Below are 24,466 nucleotides of genomic sequence, written 5' to 3'. Positions count from 1 at the left end.
TGATGAGACAAAATGTCCATTGAGGGGCTGAGCTGGTGGCTCAGGGGCAGAGCGCTTGCCTAGCATGTGAGAGGCACTGGGTTCAATTCTCAGCACCACATATAAATAAATAAAAAATAAAGATATTTTTAAAAAAGTACATTGAAAATTTGGCTGTAGATTATGCACGTTGATGATCCATCTTAAAGAACGTTTGCTTCTCCACAAGTGTGGGGAAAGGGTGGGCTCTTTACAGATTTAAAAATGTTCGAAGGAGTTGACAATGAAAGTATGACAAGGGTCTCTTTGAAAGTGCCCAGTAGTTGGAGAGTTTGGTACACTTTTTGTCCTGTTGGACAGAAAGTATAGGGTCTTTAGTGCTCTTCCCCTAGCCACATTTATTCGTAAGGGGCAAGGTAAAAGAGTACTGTTGGTGGCGGCTTGCCTTAAATAAGGAATTGCTTAATCAGCTGACTTTGTCTTGGAGCGATAAAGCAGTGTTACTGAGAAGGACATTCCATGCCAGGACCGTCGCCTGCACCCCATTGGTGATCCACTGGTAAACCCCTGTGGGAGGGAGCGGAAAGTTAAGTTTTGCTATTTGTTAAAAATAGCATGTTTGCATCTGTGCATTGGGGGGGGAAGGTAATGTTTTTTTTTTTTTAGCTCCTGACAAGGTTTGTTTCATGTTTTTTGTTTGTTTTTGTTTTGTTTTGTTGTTGTTAGAAGCCACAATGGCTCTGATCAGAAGCCCCCACGTAATGCCTTTCTGACTGCATGAGAGGGTAGAAAGATTTAACACTCACACTGGAAAACTGCAGCACAGTTTCATTGTGGTGGTGAAATAAGAAGTCAAACACTTGGGCGTGTGTTTTATTTCCTTGCAGCAACTTTGAAATCTTGCAAGAGCTGTGGAAATTGAGCTCTTGCTGAATCTGAGCTATGCCAGCCTCGCTTTGTTTAGGAATCTGACGGAAACAGCTGAGCTCCACTGTTTCTCGATGCAGAAGGGCCCCACAATGCCCTCATTGTCGCCAGCATATTGTTGGCTATCACCAATGAAAGTGCCCCTTTCTTTTCTGCTCTAGGGGCAGCGGGGCCACAGGAAAGTGAAAACTTTGCACATGTTTCTTTTAAATGTGAAGGGTTATTAAAGACTATCATGGCACATACTTTCTCGTTCTCTGGCCACCCACGTTGCTGCTCTGGACATTTCTCTGACTATAAGAAGTGTGTTTTTCTTCAAGATGACACTTATTATTATTATTTTTAAAAAATAGGTTGACTTCTTCCATTTCTGGCTAACTCCTTCCTAAACTTCCTTTGTAGTAGGTGCTAATAAATAACAACCCAGAGGATAGACAGAGTAAGAATCAAATAAGGATTTTTTTTTCGGTGTGTGTGTGTGTGTGTGTGTGTGTATAAGATAGAATTGGATTCTAGTCATAGCCTTTTTTGGAGAACCTCAATTTGTGTGTGTGTGTGTGTGTGTGTAAAATTTTACAGGGAATTTTACAATTCAAAATTGCACAAAAGATTTACAAAACAGAGGCCTAGGTCCTGGTCACCCTGGTATAACAGCTGTGTTCAATTTTACATGTCCTGTCTGCTCTTTTCCATATGTTGCTGTGGATTGTTTTACATGGTTGTAAGTATTCGTACTGCTGGATGTTCTGCTGTTTATTAGTTATAGGAGAATGTCTTTCATTTTATTACGGGTGTGATTTTAATTGATGGCATGCTATCCCACGGAGGGATTTGCATCTAGTGTCCTCTATTTAGGTTGCTTTTCCTTAGTTTTGTCCTGTAAATGATACTTCGTGATTTTGGGGGCATTTAGCTTTTCATCTCATGAATAAATTTCCAAGAGTCAGTTGAAAGTTTTGGCTGATAGCAAACACTACCACTTTTAGTTTCCTTCTTTTTGCAACTGCAAATAATGCTCAAGTCAGTATATTTGTGCAGAACATTTGTGCGCATTTCAAGTTGTGTTAATAATGGTGGTTCTAAAATTCATACAGATACGCTCCCAGAGTGTAACTTTTAAGATCTCTCCCCACTGAAGTTAGGGTAGCACTCAAGTTTCATTGCTAATGGGGCAATTCCCTTTAGCATAACCTTGGTTACTGAAGGAGCTGTCCATGTCTTTACTTGGAAAAGATCTGAGCTCTGAGGGAGTCATAGACCATCCTGGCCTATTCCAGTGGCATCTGGGCCTGCCACTGGGTCCTTGCTGGCCTCTGCTCAGTGAAGCTGTCCTTGCGGTCTCAGTCTTGCTATCTTGTTGCTGCCTCTGCGGCTGCCTGCAGCCTTCTGTGGCTCCTGGGGGTCAGTTCAGACTCTTCTTATGTAAGTCAGCTTTTGGTTGCCACGACCAAAACACCTGACAAGAATAACTTAGAGGAGAAAACGTTTATTTTGGTTTACGGCTTCAGAGGCTTGAGTGCATGGTCAGCCAGCTCCATTTCTTTGGACTGAGTCAAGGCGGAACTTCATGGTGGAGGGGCATGGCGAAGGAAGGCTGCTCAGCTCATGGCATCCTGGGAGCAGACAGAGGGGAGGATAAACCTTCCAGGACGTGCCTCCAGGGCCTGCTTCATCCAACCAGGTCCCCCGTGCCAGTAGTCCATCCGGCTCTCAATGGATTCATCTCTTAATCCTTAAATGGATTAATCTACTGATGAGGTAGGAGCCCCATGATCCCATCAGTGCCTAAAAGCCCCGCACCAAACCTTGCTGGATTGAGGACTGTGCCTTCAAACACGAGTTTTTGCACATTTGGTTTGGATACCCCAGTTCTCAATCCAACCCCAAGAACTTTTCAGGTCCATGAGGTCTCACCTGGCCTCTGCTGTACAGTCCAGGGTCTGCATTTGACACCCCCTCAACCTCCTGGAAGCAGCGCTTCTCTGAGGATACCTCCTCTCTTCTTCCGGAAGCCAGACAACCGTCTCTTCCACTGGGGTGGCCCCCCCAGCCTCCAGTCCTCCCTAGGGATTCCACCGGTTTCGGTGATCATAGCTCCCTGTTGTCACCCCTGCTGTCCGTATCCAAGTGCCAGTTCTGTCCGCCCTCAAACTGGGGACATCCCTCCTTGAACCTGCTCACCAAACTCTCCATCTCCTTTTGTGCAGAAAACCAGCCTTTCTTTCATTCAGAGTTTTTCTTCCTTTTCTTAATTGTTAGAAAATCTGTTACTTTCTTCACCTTTGCTTTTGATTCATGAAGATATGCTTTTAGAATTCAAAGGAGAATATTATCTTTCCCAATTTTTATTTTGGAAACTGCTTTGACTTTTAGATTAGTCTTTGCTTTAGGTTTATAAATTCTACTTAGGAGCAAAACCCCAGAGACAGACGGTCCTGGGCTGCGTTGCTTCTCCCTACAACAGAAGGATGCTGGGAACTCGGGCTGCTGTGTAAACACTGGGTGGGAGACAGACTGGGTACTAGGCAAGTCTGAATGGCAGGGGCAGCAATGTCACCTGCTCAGCAGAGGTAACCACTTACTGGATTTATTCTGGGCAAAATGTTGTAGCTATAGAATAATTTAATAGAAAGTGCCAGGCACTTTGAGGGTGACCATGAAACCAGAATTTGAGGTCAAACTTGATTCTCTACTTCTGTGGGCAGGTGGGGCCTGTGTAAGCTGCAGGCCTCTGCGGCCCAGAGAGCCCATTTTAGGTCAGCAGTTAGGTCCAGCAGGAGACACCTGCTCGGTCGCAGCTGGCAGAGTGAGAGTCTCCTCCCTACCCCCTGAGTGGCGTGCCCAGCTCTGGTCAGCGGCTGTGCCCTCCAGTGTTGCCACAGACCTCAGCAGGTCATGGCGACTTCCTTCCCGGTTCTTTCAGGCCTCACAAATCTGGAGAATGAAATCCAGGGAACACGGGAAGGCAAGAGTGGAAGGAGTAGGGTTTATTCAAGTGTGACAAACAGAAACACAACTCTTAAGGGGCAAGAGGGGGCCCCCATAAGGGCTAGCACTCCAGTGTGGTAGTCAGGGGTTTATAGAGCCCTCGGGTCAACGCTGTTGTTCCAAGTTTAGGATAATAGGGGTTTGGAAAAGTACTAATGCCTTTGGCTAATCCTCAAGTCTGAAGTTCCATTCAGGCCTGCCCCACATCTGCTTTCTTGCTGCTCAGCAGGAAGTGGGAGGTTGAGGTCATGGGATCATGGATGCTCTGGGTTTGGGGTTGCAGCACCGTTTGGACTTCTGCAGTAGCACTAGGGGAACAGGCGTCCCCACTGGCTGTGGCCTGTGCTTGCTGCTTGAGCTCCAGCCCACCTGGGCACCTGGAGGAAGTAGGAGGCTGAGGCTGTGGTATCGAGGATGCCCAGGGTTCCAGGCTGTGGTGCATCTGCATGGCCCACATGGGCCCTGCCTGGCTGCCGCATGGTGACAGGTTGGTGCATCTTCTCTTGCCTCAGCCCTGGCTCTCTGTGCCTCAGGCCTGCACTGGCATGGTGGGCTCCAGGGGGCCATGGCCTCTGCTTGCACCCGCACTCCAGCCATCCTGCACTATAGCTTCTCCATGGGGATTAGCGGGATGGCTCAGCAGCTGGGGAACCATGTCTGATTGGAGGATGGAGGGGTTCTTAGCAGGGTTCCTACTGAAATGCTCTTATAAGGAAGTGCACAGATGGAGCTTGGAGAAGATTCAGGAGCTTGATGAAAGTTTGGTGAAGCAAAAAATCTTTTTCAGTTCTGACGGTACCATGCAATTATTTTTAGGTTGTCTTCTTTTTACGTAAGCTCCTTGAGGACAGGGAACAGGTTTCTTTCTCTTGTATCCCGGTGGTTCCTAAACTCGAGGGTGCTGGAGATCCTGTTAGAACACCCACTCCTGGGTTCCACCAGGAAATGTCTCCCTCCGTGGGCCCCGGGAGACCGAGAGTGTGCATTGCCATCAGGTTTCCAGATGAGGTCAGGGCTGCTGGCCTGGTGACCACACTCTTGAGAACCACTGGTCTGTTCCCTGTGACATTCCTTATGTGCAGATGCTCAGTAGTTATTGGCCAAACCATAACGCTGGAGCAGATTTCTCCACAGTTGGTCTCTTGAGTAAATACGTTCATGGTGGCTCTGTGCAGGTCCCTGGGCGGAGAGAATGGGAGAATGCGATTGGTCATCTCAGAGCATCCTAACCTTTTGACATTCCAGTTGCTGATTCTTCCTCATTTTGTACCTTGCAAAGTTGACCATTTCTCTCTCCCTGTGTGTGTGTGTGTGTGTGTGTGTGTGGTGTTAATTTAGCCTACACAAAAGATGTGGCCAAATGTTGCATGACAGACTCATACGGCACTCTCTCTGTGTCTTTTAAGGTGAAAAGTGAAGGTGAGCTGCGGTGAGCACAGGTTTTTGGGGACAATGGTGGGGTCTAATCTCCAACTAGGGAGGAAAATAGTTCATTTTTAATAATGAAATAAAAATTCTTTGAAGGCAATATTTTCTATGACTTGTAAGGGTCCAAAGTATTGTTGCTTTTTATTGGAAAAACAAAATGGGCTCAAGTGTTCCTCCAGCCTTACCCCCTTGTGCAGTTCTAATGACTTATTAACAGCTGCAGTTTATTAGAGCATGAAAATCCCCTGATGGAAAATTTGAGCATTTATTCATATTTTCAATATTTTTTTTGATTAATTGCCTTCTAAAAATGAATTAGTAGGTGAAGTTTTCATCCTGCCTACATTGGAGAATTTCAGTTACTTTTCTAGTTTTCATTAATGGTTAAGTCATCACTGTTTGATTTGTATAAATTTATGCTATGAAGATGCACGTTTGCTTGCTCTTTTTTTTAAAAAAAATCTCTCCTGCATTTCAGTGAATCGTTTTATATTTCCCCTTAGGTAAAGTGTGCATGTGTATGTGTTGGTTCCTGGGGGTGGAACCCAGGGCCTTGCCCATGCTGGGTGCTCCCGATACCACTGAGCTCCACCCAGCCCCTATGTGAAAATGTTCTTGAGAGAGAAACCACTGTGACTTTTCCAAGGAAATTTGTAGCTACCTTGCAAAATTGGCTGCGCAGACTCTGGAGGTTTCACGCAGGTCTGTGTCTCTTTTTGGGGGGGGGGGGATTTAGTGTCTCATCTTGACCTTAAGGAATGCTCTTACTAATTTAAAATGAGAAGATTAAAGTCATAAAACACCTGATGACCACTTCGGAGAACACTGATTTCTTAGGTACCAATCAAGGGAACACTCTCGCCCAGCTCGGCATCTCTGAAGAACACCTCCTTCCCCTCCTGGTCCTGCTGGGGCTGGGAGGAGACCTCACGGGTGTCTTGTACACTAGGACCCTGTGCCCTTGGGGGGAAGCAGCCTGGTCACCTGTGGGCCTGGAGGAGAAGCTGTGGAGTGTCCCCATGAAGGCAGTTACCTTTTGTCTCTCGTTCCTCCTCCAAACACTCCACTGAGGGAAACCCAAAGCCCAGTCTGGGATGCATCTTGATGCAGCCCCTGAAAGACAGCCAGGGCGGATCCGCGTGGGCAAGACCGTGACGGCTCCCTTCTCCCCAGGTGAACTTCGTCGCCTGCCAGCTCTTCGCCCTGCTCGCCGCTCTCTGGTTTCGCCTCTACCTGCATCCTGCTAAGAGCAGCTCCGCCGTCCGGCATGCCTTCGCCACCATTTTGGGCACTTACTTCGTCATCTTTTGCTTTGGCTGGTGAGTATGAGCCTCAGAAAGGCTAATGGTTGTCATTTGGGTGTTTTGAGGTGATGTTCTTGGTGTCACACCAAGGGAAGAAAAGGACAGGGTTGTAAAATAGGGTACTGTGAAATGAGAGTTAAAAAAAGGTTTGCATCACTGTAAAGCATTGCAAATACTGTATTGTGAAATAATGGGGATGCTGCAGGAACCCCCATTTACTATATTAAAGACAGAAAGAACTGGAACCAATAAGCTGACCACCCATTGGAAGTCAGCACAATGATTTTTTTTTTCTTAAAATCAGGCTTTGCATCATATATGGATGTGAAAAAATATAAGGAGTCCATTTATGGATTTGTGACATTACGGGCTGTAACTGGCAAATTGTGCCATGACCCGTGCCATTTCAAGATGTAGCATCTTCGATTACTCAGGACAAGTGTACTTGATATATTTTCTCTTACATACTGATCATTGCCTTTTGGCAGGGTGGGGGGAGGCTGAGTAGCCAGAGGGTGGGTTAATATGAAATATAATCAGTGTCTCCCTCCCTCATGTCTTAAAGGTACTCCGTACATCTTTTTGTGCTGGTGTTAATGTGTTATGGAATCATGGTCACCGCAAGTGTATCCAGTATACACAGGTAAGACCCTGGGGTTGAGCAACACAAGGTGAGTTTCTCGTGTGATCTTCGAAATGTACAAAGTCCTAAGTTCCCGGTTTCCCACGGTGGTGTGTCTTAGCTCCTCAGGGAGGGATGGGGGTCTTCAGAGAAGGCTCTGTGAAGAAGGTGGGATGCTCATTGGGCCTTGCATGAAAGAGTTCATCAGGATTAGGCAGCTCAGTTTGTGACAGTCCCAAACTGGAAGCAAGTTAGGTGTCTTGGTGCAGGACTACCCAGCAATGAAGAGGAGAGAGCTCTGAATGGATGCAACAGCATGGACGCATCTGGAGTTAAATATGCTGAATGAAGGAAGCCACACAGATCAATTCCAGAAAATGCAGACTAATCTGTAGTAACAGAAGATCCGAGGTTGTTGCTAGGGAGGCGTGATGCAGGGAGACAAAGAAGGGGTCAGAAAAGGCATGGGTGATGTGGGTCCCGCCATCTTTGATTGGGTGATGGTTTTCTGGGTGTACACCCCAAACTCGTTAAGCTGTATGCTTAAAAAAAAGGGGTTTTGCTATGGTGTATATTTTTATTTCAAAGTACAGAAGTAATTTATTCTACTTGAAGGCTCTGTGCTTGGATGGTCAGCGAGTGGGGATGTGTTTTGCAAGGTCTCTTTCCCATGGTCTTCCTGGAAACTCAGTGCTGACTGTCTTTTGGGGGACACTGGGGGTGTAAGTTCTGTGGAAACCAAGGCTTCTCTCTCATTCACTGTTGTATCCTCAAAACCTAGAATAGCACCTGGCACATGCAAGGGCTCGATAAGGACTATGGGACGAGGGACTGCAGCGCTTTTAAAAGTTACTGACCCTTTTGTGGCTTCTTTTCTGACGGCATCTCTAAAAAGTACGTGTCTTTCCTCAGCTTCCGAGAACTCCCTGATTCATAAGACTGTCAGCACTTTTTTCTTTTTAAAAGCATTAAAATCTATCCTTACAGTATATAATTTTATAGCTACTTGTAGTAGATTTCTGGTTTTCAGAGGAAAATGTTTTTGCCTACTTTTCAGCTTTACCTTCATTCTACTTAGTGTCCGAGGGAGCTCTGACATTTGAATCGACATCTCTCTTTTCAATGGCCTTCTTGAGAAGTTAGTGTCATTCCTTCCAGAAGGGAAATAGGAAATTTGTTTTCTAGTTTGGAAGGAGTGGGTGTTGGAAATACTTCATATGATGAAATGCTCATAAATTTTTTTTAAAGGATGGTGGGGTGTGTGTGAGATTTCTGGTTTTTTCTAAACAGAATTCTGAGGGCAATCGTATGATTAATAGTGGTGCTGGATCTGTATTGCATGTTTCCAACTCCCTCCCCATTGGAGTTAACAGCTTTCCCGATACTTACGTAAGGCTGGCGGGGTACGGTCCCCGTTTCAGAGGGTCGAGGACTCACACGCACATTCATCCCACCGCGGGCCCAGGTTTGTAGCCAGGGGTGACTCTCTCCCCAGTCCCCTTGCAGTGGCAGAAGGCTCTGCCTTCAGAGTAACAAGGAAAGACACCCCAAGAAGCCCTTCCCTTTCCCTTTGCTTGGGTGGTTGCCAGTGTGGGAAGGTGGTGCCCAGTTCCCAGTGGGTGGACTTGGTGTCAACTAAAAAACAAAAAAAAATTCTGAAGTTGTTTCCTATCAGTTCAGGGGAAGGGCCCTGGAGTGAGTTAGGAAGTCAGGTCACACAGCATCTCTGCCTGTGAGATCTCCCACCTGTGAAATGTGGAGTTTGGGGGACTTTGGACACCAGTTCTCTGCAGGACCCTGGTTGAGTGATTCTTGGTGTCTTCTCCTTTCTCTTCCCTGAGTCACAGAGCTCTGTCCAGTGGCTGGGAAGAGGAGAGAATTGGCATTTGCTGCCATTTAGAACTGACCCTTTTCTGCATTGATGCTACCCAGGATTTTGTTTAGAGAGTTCTTAAAGGATCCAGGTCTGTCTCCTTCCCAAGCCACCATGTGGGGCAGGGAGCATGGGATCAGTTTACCAGGTGTGGGCCAAGTGGAGCAGAATGTAGGACAGAGGCACCGTGCCACGACAGTGCTACTCTCGGTCTCTACTCTGTGCCACATCCCAGGACAAGCTCCTTTGAAAACATATGACATTTCACTATTTTAAGTACACAAACTATTGGTCAGCATAGTATTGAACATTGTATCTCTTTGTTTCAAATATATTCCTTCTAAGACAACTCTTTGGGATCTTTATGTATATACATATTTTCTTCTTTATTTTTCTGAGATGTGGAACTGGAAGCTCAGAGAGGCAGATAAGTGGAGTTTGACGGATTTTCACAAAGTGAGCAAACACCTGTAACCTCCAGGCAGGTCAAGAAGGGAACAGGATCATTGCTCATGGCCCAGTCTCTGCCACACCCCTCTTTCCTAAAATAATCACTCTGCCAACTTCTCACACCACAGATGACCTTTGCCAGGGCTGGGATTTGAACTTGGATTAGTCTGTCTCCAGAATACGTGTTTTCCGTGCCACTCCTGGATTCCTTAGATTTTTCAGGTCAGGCTGGGGCTTGAATGCTTCACCCTGTTGTATTAGGAGTCAGCTCCTGGCCCCGTCCTTGATAGCTGAGGGCCTATTGGGATGGTTGACTTGAACATGCTTTACCTCCAAGCCAGGTTCAAGCCTGAGGCTGACTTCTGTGGGAGTCAAAGGACAAGTGGCTGGTGTGGAGGCTGCATTTGACCTGGGCCTGGAGGAATCTGCCTTTCGAATCTGCCTTGGGCTTCTGCCTTGGGCTCATGAACTGGCTGAGAGGGGGATGGGTGCTGGAGGACAGGAGGCCTAGTCCATTCTGTTCCTCCTGCTGCTCTTGAGGGGAGAGTTTCCTTAGCTATTTGCTTTACTGTCTTAAAGGGTTTGGGATGAATCCATGGCAGGAAAAAAATCTCTTTGTATAGCACCCGTTGGGTATTCCTTACCCCAAAAGCTTAGGACAGAAGTGTTTCCAATTTTGGAGTTTTTAAAATTTTGAATATTTAAATAGACTTTAATGGTTGAGGACCCTGAATCAAAAACATCTGAAATCAGAAATGATTTAAAATTTTAAGTTTTTTTTTTTTTTCACCAGGGATTGAATCTAGGGGTGCTTAACTACTGAGCCACATCCCCACATCCCCAGGCCTTTTATATTTCTTATTTTGAGACAGGGCTTTGCTAAGTTGTTCAGGGCCAAGTTGCTAAGTTGCTGAGGCTGGCCTTGAACTTGGGATTCTTCTGCCTCCGCCTCCAGAGTTGCTAGAAATATAGGCATGAGCTACTGCACCCAGCTTCAAAATTTGAAACTTTTTAAGCAGTGACATGATGTTCAAAAAGTTTTAGATTTTGGAGTGTTGGGGATTTCGGAGCATTTAAGATTTCCATATTTGGCATGGTCAACCTGTAACATCTTTGTAAATAATGGTAAAAAGAGCTTATGCAGTGATTTAGTTTACAGAGCTCCTTCACACTCCTGTCAGGCTTTTTTTGCTGCCAAATGATTTTTTTATTACCCTTACTTTACTATTTCCTAGGTTGACCTCATCTTCATGAGTTATTTTAATGTGAATGTGTGAATTTCAATATAATTTAATATCAGAATAATCGTCTTCCCTGTTTTATGGGAAAAGTTGGACCATCTGAGTGTATGTCTGTATCTGATGGGCTCTGAACCATTCAGAAGCATTTAGTATGTTCAGTTCAGTTTATTTATCCTAATAGTAACTGAATCTCCTATGTGTCAAGCCAAGGTTGGGAGGCCCAAGGTCAAGTGCGTTGGGAAACAGACATCTATGTAAATAACTTTCAGCATTATACTTATGTAGGTTATCAGGTAGCACTAGAAAAGTGCAGACAGTGGAACAACATGTTGTGTTGAGGAGCAGGACATGGGGTGAGGTGGGTGGAGCAAGAGCACGCCAAGTGACAGGGAAGAGGTGGCATTGGAGCTGAGCCTCATCTGATCAGTAGAGTTTCCGGATGCCCTGTGGGATGGATGGACAGGGGAGCTGCAGGCCGAGGAATGAGTATAAAAACATCTGACCTGAGAGTACAGGGTGCAGCCGGGGAACAGGAGCAGGCCAGGGTAACTGAGCTCAGGTGGCCGTGAGGCGGCTGCAGGTGAGCTGAGAATGCTGAGCTAGAGAGCAGAGTGTGAAGCACTCGTGTGCTGTCTGGGAGTTTTCACCTGCCTGGAGAGTGGGATCCACTGGAGACTTTCACAACGCGTAGCATTCGTGTAGTTATTCACTTACCAACACACATGACCATCTTTGCCTTCGAGTAGCTTACACACAGGTAAGGGCACAGTAGTTCCTCAGATCGTCACGGTCTGCTCAGGCTGCTGTGGCACAGTGCCATAGTAAACACACATTTCTTTCTCCTGTCTCTGGAGGCTGGAAGCCAGACGTTAGGCAGCATGGTCAGGTCCAGAGAAGGCCCTGCTCTGCTGAATTATCTCTGTATCCTCATTGCATCTCACGGTGGAGAGAGAGTAGGAGAACTCTCCGGGATCCCTTCTATAAGGGCGTAAGTCCCATTCACTAGGACCTTCCAAAGGCCCACTTCTTACTACCAACACATCAGAGGATTTCAACATAGGAATTTGGGGAGGACACACATATTCAGTCCATTGCACACATTATCAGGTAAATTTATTGTTACAAATTGATAAATGTTGTGAATGACAAGGGTGTGTATGTATGCACATGTGTGTCTGTGTGTATGGTCTGCCTATGTGTGTGTTGCTGGTCTACACCTCTTAGGAAGCTGGGGCGTGCCAAGGACAGAGTGGTGATCGAAGCCTGAGGTGTGGGTAGGGAGGGTCCTGTGCAGAATTAGCCAGAGGGGGGGCAGGAAAACAGGGGCATGCACACCAAGAGAACCGAGCCTTAAGGAAGGGCGGGGTCAGGGGTATGGTGGTGGTTTGTGTTTTGTAAAGATTATCCTGTGAACACGATGGTTGGTCAAGAGGAGGGTCCTAGTACAAGACCTTACGGGTCAGCGGTTCCAGTCCTGGCTGCACGTTGGAATGCCATGTGCACCTGGTACCACTCGACCAGGACGGCTGGCGGAGGTCCCAGGCATCCCCAGTTTGCTGAGCTCCCTCGCTGATTCCATTATGCCGTCAGGACTGAGAGCAACTACTGTGGTCCAGGTGAAGAGATGAAGGGCTCAGAGCCGAGGGTGGGGAGGTGAGGACTCAGGATGGCCTGGGATGTCGCTGGACCGGGTGTGACTGACCATTCTCCTGTAGAGGGTGAGGGAGAGGAGGAAGAGAACATTTCCTGAGTGCATCGTTGGTCTGCATAATAAACTGCTCTTCTGTGTTTTTGCTCTTAGATACACTTTTTTTGTGGCGATGGGATACCTTACAATATGTCACATCAGCCGAATATACATCTTTCACTATGGAGTGCTCACTACAGATTTTTCGGGGTGAGTATCTTAGTTTGGGGAGTAGGGACTGACTACGGACTTTTGACTCAATCTTGGAGGGTCTGTATGTATCAAGTGTGCATAAGAATTATCAGGTGAGTTAAGTCAGTTGGTAAGATGCTGTGTGAACAGGATGGAGGTTGAAGACTGGGTTGTTCTGTGGGATTATAAACTATGCTCAGCTGTAAGGTCAGGGTCACAAGCTACAGCCTGGGGGTTCTGCCCCACTGCCTGTTTTTTTTTTTTTTTTTAAGCAGTCCCATTGGAGGGTGGCCAGACCTTGCTCACGGACGGGTTGTCTGACTGCTCTGTCACTACAGTGGCTGAGCTGAGTCATTGCAGTGGAACCATGTAGCTGGCAAAGTCCAGAACATTCACCATTCAACTCTATAGAAATAGTTTGCCTATCCCTATTCTAAGGCCTGTCATGCAGGGTTGGTGCTCACCCTTCTGGTTAATGACCTAGAAATTCTTCCTGGTGAATTGAAATAGCTGTTAGCCTGAACCTTGTGAGTGTCCCCTGGCTGCCCTGTCTCCTCCATGAGACGCCCCTAGACCTCCAGCTGCCAAGAGGACAATGCATGGAACAGTGTGAGGTCCCCAGCCTTGGCCTGGGGGAGCCCTCTTGTCCCAACTGGTCACCTGGTGAGGACTGCAGATGGTCAGTGTTCTGTTGAGGTTAGCTGAGGAACAGCTTTCTATGAATCCTGCAGGATGAGCTGTAAGCAGAGCTGCCCCTGGTGACACGCAGGTCATCCACCTACTTCCCTAAGGATTTGGTTCTGTTCCTTGCAGGTGGCCTGAGGTCAGGGAGAACTCAGTGGCTGGATTGCATCTTAATTGTTGAGTCCTTGGTGAGCAGGTTGGAATAAGGGGCTGTACTCAGCTCACGTGTGTGAACTTTGCCATTGTGCAGGTCACCTGTCCCCTCAAGTTAGGCTCAGGAGGGCGAAAGAGTGTTGCTTTTGGACACAGAGACTGTTACATTTAAATATTCACCCTGTGGCTTGGGCTTCTTTTCTTCCTCAGGCCGCTGGGATTTTCCCTGTTTCTCTTCTATCTGGGTGTCTCTACCCCACATGGTAAAAGCACACTTCCCAATTTTTCTGAAATAATTTCACAAAAATGATTTTATTCTTGAGTGATATGCATTGCTATAAAACACAGTATGGGAGCAACAAAGATAATAAAATAGCCAGAAAGTGATACTACTAAAAATAACCATATCTCTGCATAGTGTTTAATCAGTGACCTCCATGCTCTGCTTTCACCCCAGAGCCCCACTGTATTAAAAGGATTTCTTGCTACTTAATATCTATTCAATAAGGGAATTAGTTAAATACAACAGAATTTGTTGGCATATTTTTTAATGTTTCCAGGAGACTCCTTCTAATTATCCAACAGCTTATGGTTAGGATGATGAACAAAAAGCTTTGGCTTTGGCTCAAACTACGTTAGTACTTGTTTCGTGTGAATATCACCCTGTCTTTTTCATGCAGTCAGTGTTCATTCATTCATTTCTGTGACAATTTTTGAGTCTCCAATGTGCTGGGTACAATGCCAGGTGCCAAGGACACTGAGTTCTAGGTAGGAGAACAGGTGTTCCAGGCAGATGGAGTGGCTGGCTCTGCAAGAGAACAGAAGGGTGAGGCAGGTGTCCACCGAGGCCCTTCCTGGACAGCGGCTTCTGTCATCAGGCGTGATCATTCAGCAGCCTGGTCGTCACTGGACTCCATCTGCTGCTCCTCGTGCCCATAGCCACCCCCTGGACCACTGCGAGTCTGCAGCACCTTCTAGCAGCTGTCCTTCCCTCCCTTTGCCCCTTCCCCAGTCTCTGTTTTCTGTACCTGCCAGAGTGAGGTTCCCAACTGCAAAGCAGATGGGATCCAGACCTGAATATCTCCACTTGCTTTCCTGCCACCTCCTCTACCATGCGTGACATGGAAAAAAGCTCATGGTCCACACACGCTGGGTTAGTACTGTGCCTCGAGTTCCCCTCATCAGAAAGCCCTTCGCCGTCTTTGTCAGCCTAGAAACCTCTTTCTTCATTTCTTAAAACCCAGCTCAAAGATCGATTCCTTGCAAAGCGTCCATGGTTGCCACCCTCTCCACCTGCGTTGGAGTCATGCATTTTGGACCAGGGGCAGCAGGATGCCTCTCAACCTGGCTTGCACTGGTCAGTGCCACCCTTGCCTGCTCATCAGGGTCATCAGCTTGCTGGAGTATGGCATGTTCGTAACCGGCAGATGTGGGCACCCCCCTCATCGTCAAGAAGTCCCCCAATCTGCTGTCTGCAAGCTGGAGACCCAGAGGTGCTGGGGAGCTGACGGTGTGTCTCAGGCTGAGGGAACCAGCCAGAGACCTAGACAGGTGTGTCTCAGGGTCTAAGCCTGGTGTCCTCGTGTCTGAAGGCAGGAGAAGACGCATGTTCCAACTCAGAGAAAGAGGAGGAGAGAAAGAGAAAATTCACCCTTCTTCTGCCTTTTTATTTTGTCCAGGCCCTCGGTAGACTAGACATTGCCCAAATGCTCATCTCTTCCAGAAACACCCTCACACACACCTCAGAAACAATGTCTCCCAGCTGTCTGGAGACCCCTTACCCAAGTCCAGTTGATGCACAAGAGCTAGCCATCTTGACTTACATATAAGCTCATGATAGATGGATGTGGAAGTAAAGATGGTGATTGTTCTAAAACTAGATTGGGTCCTTTGTAGAATCACAAAGCAGGGTGAGCACATTAAAAGTAATTGCTGTTGAGTGAGATGTGGATGAGACGCCGGAAGGATTGGGAAGGTGTCGTAAGCATCAGATTTCCTCACTCAGAGGCTTTGCAAGCATCTGTGCCATTTCACCTTCCTAGTAAATGCTAGAGGACATCACTCTGGAGATGGCGGATGGGGTTTTTTGTAACAGAGATGCTGCCATTCAGCAGATCCACTCTGCAAGGAAAGGCTTGGGTCCTGCCTCAGACCCTTGTTCATTCATTCTTTAGCAGACACTGACTAGGAACCCTGGATATACCAGGCATGTCTGCAAGAGACGGGAGTGAGCAGCTGCAGAATCAATGTGCACATGTTGATTTCAAGATCTCCTAGAAAGTGAAAATGTGGCCATATCATTTTGTGTTGGGTTGACAAAGTATCCCCCTAAAATTCATGTTCACTCAGACCTTCAGACTTTTTCCTTATTTGGAAAAGGATCATTGCAGATATAACTAGTTCAGATGATGTCATACTGGATTAGGGTATGCATTGGGTCCAATATGTCCCTGTAAGAAGGCCATAAAGGACAGACCACAGGGAGATGATTATGTGGGAAGATGGAGGCAGAAATTGGAATGATGTAGCCGGCTGCTAGGGAATGTCAAGGATTGCTGTCATTCACCAGAAACCAGGAAGAAGCATGGGACAGATTCTCCCTCAAAGCCGGCAGAAGGAGCCGACCCTATTGACATCTTCGTTTTGGACTTCTAGCCTCCAGAAGTGTGAGAAAAGGATTTCTGTGTTTGTAAGCCACCCAGCTCGTGATGATTTGTTATGGCAGCTGGAGGATACTCATACACACTGTTCCTCATTCTTTACCTTTTCATGTATTAGCGGCTGTCTCCTGTTCCTCCACGGTCCCTGTCTCTGGTTGCCCTTGTGATACCTTCTCTTCCATTCGTTTTGTCAAAACCACAAGTGCTTAAGTAATTTAAACTTCTTTTTAATGCAGTCAAAATTGTGGGCAGGTATCAAAAGGAAAACCGTGCAGGGCATTTGCGGACAAACATACTTGTGAAATGGGGTGACTTTGGGGTTGACAGCAGGAGGATGGAAATCAGGTCCTGTCAACCTCGCTTTCAGAAGCAGAGTCTCGAAATTGGATTAAGAAGTCTCTGACGTCACACACAAAACTGCAGAATATTTGAACTAGAAAGGTTCTGTTGTCAGGAAAGAATACAAAGAAAAGGCATCTGCTGCCTGAAAATCACACCTGGTTTAGTCCTTTGGTCACTGAGTGGCCAGGCATCCAGTTCGTGGAGGATGTGTCTTTATTATCATCTTTTCATAGATCACGTTGAATGGCATTATTTTCCCCTATCACATAGGTGCCCACTGCCTCACTGACGTACGTCCATCTTCTTGGAGTATGCCAGTGTCTGTGTTGACAGATAGAGGGGTCCGTACCACCTGGAAATTGGCAAGATGTTTTAAATCAAAAATTGCCAATTAGAGAGGTTCTGTACTATCGTGTGTTCTCATTTTGAGCGCACAAGCAGCCGCAGATTCTCTTCCAGAATGGGATTCATCTAACCCCACTGTTTATTTCAGTTGAAATATCATGTGTAGGATTTTGCGGAGAGGTGAAGTAGTGTCTTGAAGTGGAACGTGGCATTTCAGAGCAGCTGGATGTGTAACTGTTCTCTTTGGAGCATGTCTGCAAATCTTAGTGCTTAGCACATTTTATCACACCTTCAGAGTGAGAGCACAGACAGGAATCGAATGGCGTTGGATGTGATGAGTGATTTTTGTCAAACAACACATATAGATGGTTTTAATTTTGGAGAACACATAAACTTGTACTTTAGGCTATTCCAGGAACTTGTAATTTTATTTATCGTTCTAAAAGTAGTCAGGTTCCCATGGGCAGGGCTGGTGAGAATAGTAAAATACATTTTTATTTGTGCTGCTAATATAATCTATATCAGTGCAGGTAGGGGTGAACGCCTGTTCTGTTTTTCTGTGACTGTGGGCTGGGAAAGGCACCAGCACGGTTGCTGTTCTCCCCGGGGAAGCTCAACAGTTGCAGTAAAGCTGATTCCTTTTAGGTTTGTGATTGTGAATGGATTCTTCCAAGGGCAGCAGCAAGAACTCTATTTCCTTTTTGCAGTTTCAGCCCGATTCAGGCAGATAATTGCTCCCCTCACGTTGGTAGTTCAGTTGCCCAATGTGTGTTTTGAAAACAGTATGAAATGAAAACTCTAGACACAGCCAGGGGGAGGATAAATTGGTAAAACCCTCTGGAAGGCAATTATGCCATAAATTTCCAGTGAGAGTGTTCAAAAAGTTCCTATCTCATAATAGTCTAAATGCTTAGTAGTTGAATTACTGTAAAGAAGCCAAATTTATTTTATTTTTCACAAGGCTGTTTGACTGCTGTCAGTAATGAAAAACTAGAAGCATCCCAAAACAATCTAAAAGAGATGAATGATCAGATTAAGGTACCAGCGTGCTTCCATTACATAAAAACCACAAGGCAAAGACATGTGTCAAGATTCCATTTTTTTTCTTCGTGGAGTTGCATAGAAAATGAGTGAGAGGAAATAATGAAATATTAAGACAGGTTCTGTCTGGGGGTCCGTTATTGATGATTTGAATATTCGTTTTACTTATTTATATTGCTATGATAATGAAAACCCTGGAATGTTATTTAAATACATTTGCATGCATATTAAAAATTCCAGTGAACTGCATCGAATGTGACTATTGGAACAGTGACCACTTGTAGTTCCTGTTACCTTTTTGGAGGACAATAGACACTCTGTTGGCTGGCCTGCTTTCCAGAGGGGACCTTTGCCCTCTGTTCCATGGGCAATGTTTTTTTCTATCACTTTATGACATTCTGGTCACCCCGTTTGCCCAAGCCCAGTATGTTCAAATAATTGGGTTATATGGTATGGAAAAAAGATATTTGCAAAGAAATTTCAAGATTTGCTTATTCCATATTTCCTCTTCAGGTCACTCTAGTTTTTTATAGTCATGGGCTATTGAATTTTGCAGACAGAAATGGCACTGAATGTACCTGGTGGGTTACTTGTTAAAGTGAACACTGGGTGGTTTTGTTGAGTGCTAAAGGATAGAGGTCAAATCTTGGAAAAGTGTGTGTGTGTGTGTGTGTGTGTGTGTGTGTGTTGGGGTTGTCCTTATTCTTTTTACTCCAAACATCTTCATCTATCTGTTTTTCTTCTTCATTTCTTCCATTATATTTCTTTCTTTTTTATGTTTGATTTTATTTGTTCTAATTAATTATACATGACAGCAGAATGCACTTGGATTCATTGTACATAAATGGAGCACAACTTTTCATTTCTTTGGTGGTACACAATGTAGAGTCGCACCATTCATGCAATCCTACGTGTACCTAGGCTAATTTTGGATCAGCATCCTCTGGAGTTGGAGAATATCATGCTGAGTAAGCCAGTCCCCCCAGTCCAAAGGCCAAATGTCTTCCCCCATTATATTTCTTTGTTTTTTTTCCTTTTCCTTTTTAAAAGCCAGAACATTTATTGGGCGGCTAATTGTTGAAACTCCCAAGATGGACTGGAGGCTGCAACAGCTGCCCGCTTGGGTTCAGGAGTCCTTCCTTCAGGGAAGCCATGCCTGGATCCGCCATGTACAATCTTGGGTGCCTCATTCGACCAGCTGGTGGTGGTATTTTGTCTGTTAGCCTTGGCATCCAGTTATACTTTCTCTTGCACTTGGCAGAGTAACCACACTCGCCACAGCTCGACTCCAGAAGGTGCTAGGCCTTGGAGCCACAGCAACAGCACAACGTGTGCAACGTGTGCATCTTATCAGGATGCTTTCCTTATTAGGATGACTTTCCCTTCGGCATCTCACTTCTGCCGCGGAGACCAGAAAGACACCCCGCCCCTCATTATATTTCTTTACCTAAATTAGACTAAAATTCTTAGATTTAAGAAGAAAACTATGATTTTATTTATTTATTTTTTAATCATGAAAAAGAATTGCTGCAGTGAAAGGAGATGGGCTGCCTCCAACCACACTGGCCTCAGCCCTTGGTTTCAGGTTGGTCAGAGAATCCAAGGAGCCAAGTGCAGGGAGGGCCTGTGACTGGGAGTGTGTGCAGACCAAGGAGGAGGAGGCGGAGATCGGAGTGCAGCTCAGGTGCAGCCCAGCCCCACTGTGTGCAGGAGAAGTTCTTTGGCTGCATCAAGGAGCCCCGTATAAATGCCCCCTGTTGTTCTCTCTGTTCTTGGAGCATGTGCTCATGTGTACAGAATTTGCGTTTTTGCCAAAAAGGAACATAGATTCTGATGCCACATGGATGGGATTCAAGTTTCATCTTCAGTGAGTGGCTCTAGGGATTTGATTCTTGAGTCGTCGTGACTTGTAGGGTCCACATTTTTGTATCTGATCAGTTCAATAGATTTAAAGAAATTCTTTAGTCAAAGGTCTCAGAGGGGAATTGTTCTGGGGAAGGCTGTGTGGTTGGTGCTCTTCCTAACACCCACGGAAAAGTGAGTATGTAGGGTTTCTAAGCTGTGGCTTTCAGTGAACAGGTTTGAGTTCTAATTTGTGGCTTTTCGATCTGCTTTATCACAAGTTACTAGAGCATTGTGTTTTATAAATTCATGATCGCATGTGAGTTATTCGTTTTTACTTAACTTGTCAGAAACTTCTTTGGATATTTAAATCAGAAACAATATAGTGTTGAAATACAGACTGGATGAGGTGTGACGATATTTGAGACATAACTGTTTTTTTTTTTTTTTTTCCTTTCTAAGTCATGAACAGTATGGTTTTTACGTAGATCCAGAGGCACAGATTGCGTCCTGAAACATGAGTATTTTTGATACAGCAGTCGGGGCTCAGTACTACCGTCGCATTGGTCCGGATCCCCCATAAGCAGATGCCAGGATGGGAACAGATGTGTGAGGTTTGTTGGAGAAAACGTTTCAGGGGAATGGCAGCCATGAGACTGAGATGCAGGCTTGACTCCCGAGAGGAGGGAGGAAGGGAGGGAGCTCCCGGACTCCAGCAGGGTTCTAGTTTGCCACCGTCTGTGGAGTCCTGCTGCTAAGTTCCCAGCGCAGAGGAGTTGCCTGGCTTTGGAGGGCGTGGTCTAAGTATCCAGGCGCTGCTCATTCATTGGCTGGCGCAGCCCAAGGGAGGCGTGGCCTCTGCGGGAGCACCTCCAGCCTGGGTGCTGCTCCCCAGCTGGGGGCCTGGAAGTCCTGCCGGGGTCTGACCTAGACTGGTGGATGTTTCCAGACATGGAATTCGTTTTCTCCAGACAGAGGGCAATAATGTTGTATTTCTACAGAGACAGAAAGGTGGGCTAACTCAATACATTATCTCTCTTTTTTGATGTATCAATTTTGGGGTCCTAAGAAGGAAGTTATGAATTAAATACATCGTAGACACTTAATTGATTCACAAATGGAGCGATTGCCAGAGAGCCCACCACACATTTTAAAAATTATGTGCTGGGTTTTGTGTGAGGAAGGATGGTTCCTAGGGTTTCCAAACTTCCAAACAAAACAAAAACAAAAAAATGGCACAAGGTATTAGAAAGAAAACCATCGTGCTTTGAAGCCTGATCTGAAAACTGCCTTGAATGCGAAGCAGCCCAGCCGGGTCCGGGTGCTGAGTCTGAGGCCTTGTTGGACAGCAGAGGGTGAGCCACAGAGTCCCGTTGGTCTGTGAGACCCACTTGGCCGTGCACAGAGCTCTGGTGTAGCCCTTATTCCTGGGACCAGCACCTCAGTTTTCTGGAAGAGCAGGATTTTCTTTTCTTCTTCGGGGTGAGAGTGTGGTCCAGGTGAGCATCACTGAGGAGCATCTCCTGAGACACCAGACCGAGTGTCCTGGTGGCCTTGTTGGTCATTCTTGCCCATTCTGGCAGGACACAGAGAGGCCCTTCCCTCCTCCCCTGGGCAGGCTGCCCCCTTCTTTCACCATCTTGCTCGGCATTAGGGATTTTGCATCTTTTGGATCTTTCTTGTTGCTGTTGTAGATGGACACACGCCTTACTTTATGTGTTTATTTTTAGGTGGTGCTGAGGATCCAGCCCAGTGCCTCACTCGCACTAGGCAAGCGCTCTGCCACTGAGCCCCAGCCTCAGCCCAACGTTAGGAATCTTGTTTTAGTGGTGGCCATTGGCCATCGGGCTTTTGCCAATGAGATGTCAGGTTAGGTGTAAAGGTGAAGATTTCCAAGGGTAGTTGTTGACAACTTATTCAAAGTGGTTTATTTGTTAGTGCATATGCATGACTTACTTATTACATGCTTATTATTTTAAAGGGATGGAAAATAAGAATTAGAATGAGCAGAACTAGACAAGCCAGTGAACTCACAGAGAAGGGGTGAATGTAGTTGACACTTGTCATATTTGGCCAAAAGATGGCTGGGTCCGGCCACGTCTTCCCTCACTGCTGCACGTGGCCTGCTGGACACTGTGGAGCATTCTATGGATCCAGGATACTGTGATAAGACGTGGGTCAAACCCTCAGCCTTACAAATAACAGGCCGTCTGTCCTTAGGGTGCAAAGAGAGCAAATCCAGCAAGAAGCCGTAAGCATAGAAGTCAGAAAACCAGACTAAGGCTGAGGGTGTGAAGGAGAGCATGCAGTCAGAGCTGTGGGGTTTCATCTCGTGGGCAGTGCAACAGCCCAGTTGCTTGTGTCCCCTTCTAAGGTCATGTCAGAATCCTCGCCCTCAATGCTGAGGCATTGGGCTGCGGGCCCTGGGTCCAAGGGTGGAGCCCTCATGCGTGGGGTTAGTGCCCTTGTTAAAAGGGCTGCAGAGCGCCTTTGCCCTTCCTCCCTGTGAGGTGACGTAAGACAGCCGTCTTGGAAGCTGGCCCTCAACCAGGCTCTGGGTCTGCCAGCTGGCCTAGGACTTCCAGGCTCCAGGACTGGGAGAATACAGTCCACCATTTGCGAGCGCCCAGTGAGTGCTGTTTTGTTATAACACCTGAAGGAACTTTGACAAGAGTGAAGGCGTATTACAAGTTCTAAACCAGGGGAAATGGAAAACCAGGTGCCACTTTTCCTTTTCTTTTGAAACTGGGTCTGGCTGTGTTGCCCAGGCTAGCCTTGAACTCCTGAGCAAGAGATCCTCCTGCCTCAGCTTCCTCAGTAGCTGGGACTAGGGGCATGTGCCACTGCACCTAGCTCCCTTAAAAACGTTTATGATAGCTTTGTTGAGGTAGAATTTATATCATTTGAAATATACAATCCAGTGGTTTTTAGCATTCTCACCCAGTGAATTAACAAAGTGTAGCCACGACCGTAATTAAATTTACATTTTCATCACCTACCTAAAGAAACCTGTGTGTATCAGCCGTCATACCTAGTTTCTGCCCACTTCCCTCAGCCTTGCACAACCACAGTCTACTTTGTTTTTCCATGGATAACCCTATTCTAGACATTTAATATATATATAGAATCATAGAGCTGGTGATTTTTTGTGTGTGTCTGCCTTCCTTTTTTACTGCTATATACTATTCTATTGTATGGACATACCACAATTCATGTACCCAACCGTCAGTTGATGGACATTTGGATTACTTCTTTGGGCTGTTGTCAGTAATGTTCTCTGAACATGCACATGCATGCTTTCTTGTGGACGTATTTTCGTTTCTCAGGGGTGTATATCTAGCAGTTGAATTGCTATATCCTAAGGTAACTCTGTTTAACTTTTGAGAAACTATCAGACTGTTTCTGCAGCAGCTTCGCCATTAACATTTCTGCCAGCAGCACGTGAGGCTCCAGTGTCTCCAGATTCCTGTCAACACCTGCTGCTGTCTGTGTTGTGGATCCTAGCCTTCCTAGTGCTTGTGTGGTTGTGTCTCACAATGTGATTGTGGTTGTGAGGTTGTGGTTTCAATCTTCCTGTCTCTGACATATCCATTAATTGATTATCCATAACTATTGTTGGGCATCTTTTCAACACAAAGCTGCTTATTGGCTATTTGTGTATGTTTTTAGAGAAATAGCCACTCATTCTTTTTTCATTTGAAAGTTATTTCTCTAGTAGGTTGTGAGAGTTCTTCATATATTCCAGTCAGGTGTATGATTTGCATTTTTTTTTTTTTTGCATTCTGTGAAATATTTTTACTGGCTTGGAGGTATATCTCCATGAAATCTATTTTTTCTTCTGTTGCTTGTGCTTTTGATACTATACCTAAAAAACCAGTGCCTATATCTGAGGTCATGAGATCTATACCTATGTTTTTTTTCCTAAAAGTTTGGCAGTTTCAGTTCCTAGATTTAGGTCTTGGATTCATCTTTGAATTGTTTTTGATCTTTTAATGTGGACATCCAGTTGTCCCCATCGCAATTTGTTAAGGAGACCTTTCTTGCCCTCACTTATTTGTGCTAGCATTCTTTCCGACATGCGTGCCGCTTCTGAGGCAAGATTTATTCGACGACTCTTACCAACTTAAGGTTGGCACTATTTTTGTCAATAAATGGTTTGTTTATTGAGAGCTGCATTTTACAAACACGACTTTTACCATGTAAAAGATGGGAGAATTGCCTCTAATAGAGCAAAGGCTGTGGGAACACAGTTGGGTGGAAAGGCAGGTATGTGTCAGTTAACGTGGGAGCACGTTCTGAGAAATGTCTCACTGGGTGGCTTTGTCACTGTGTGAATGCGAGGGTGCACACACACAAACCTAGGTGGTCTAGCCTGCTGCACCCCTAGGCCATGTAGTAGAGCCTCTTTCTCCAGGGCTGTGAGCCTGTACAGAATGTCACTGTGCTGACCCCACTGGGCCACTGTAGCACGGGGCAGGTGTGTGTGCACTTAACACATTTAGACAGGTTTGCACCAGCATCACCACAGACATGCCAGTGACACGTTGCACTATGGCTTTGTGACGACTGTGACATCACCAAGGAGACGGAGTTTCCCAGCTCCACTTTAATCTTCTGGGACCACTGTTGACTGAAACGTCACGATGTGGCACACGACTGTGCAGGTCTGTCTCTCCAGGGGGAGCCAGGTTAGGCATCTCCCCAGCCA

The 24,466-nt window shown here is 46.0% G+C and overlaps 1 protein-coding gene across 7 annotated transcripts in view; it reads left to right on the top strand.

Annotated features, from left to right (window-relative positions):
* Mboat1 (membrane bound O-acyltransferase domain containing 1) overlaps positions 1–24,466 on the top strand; it is a 95,484-nt gene that overhangs the window by 42,721 nt on the left and 28,297 nt on the right. For 5 of the 7 annotated variants that reach the window (XM_048799847.1, XM_048799845.1, XM_048799844.1 and 2 more), the window contains 3 exons: positions 6,496–6,641; positions 7,192–7,269; positions 12,614–12,709. In XM_048799847.1, the coding sequence (XP_048655804.1) occupies positions 7,223–7,269; positions 12,614–12,709 (143 nt within the window). In that variant the 5' untranslated portion in view covers positions 6,496–6,641; positions 7,192–7,222. Of the gene's footprint in view, positions 1–5,792; positions 6,025–6,495; positions 6,642–7,191; positions 7,270–12,613; positions 12,710–24,466 lie in introns of those variants that run through there. The other 2 variants (XM_048799846.1, XM_048799843.1) reach the window with 2 other exon arrangements.

This window comes from Marmota marmota, unplaced genomic scaffold, assembly GCF_001458135.2.
Source record: "Marmota marmota marmota unplaced genomic scaffold, marMar, whole genome shotgun sequence".
NCBI lineage: Eukaryota > Metazoa > Chordata > Mammalia > Rodentia > Sciuridae > Marmota > Marmota marmota.
This window is presented reverse-complemented; position numbering and strand designations above follow the sequence as displayed.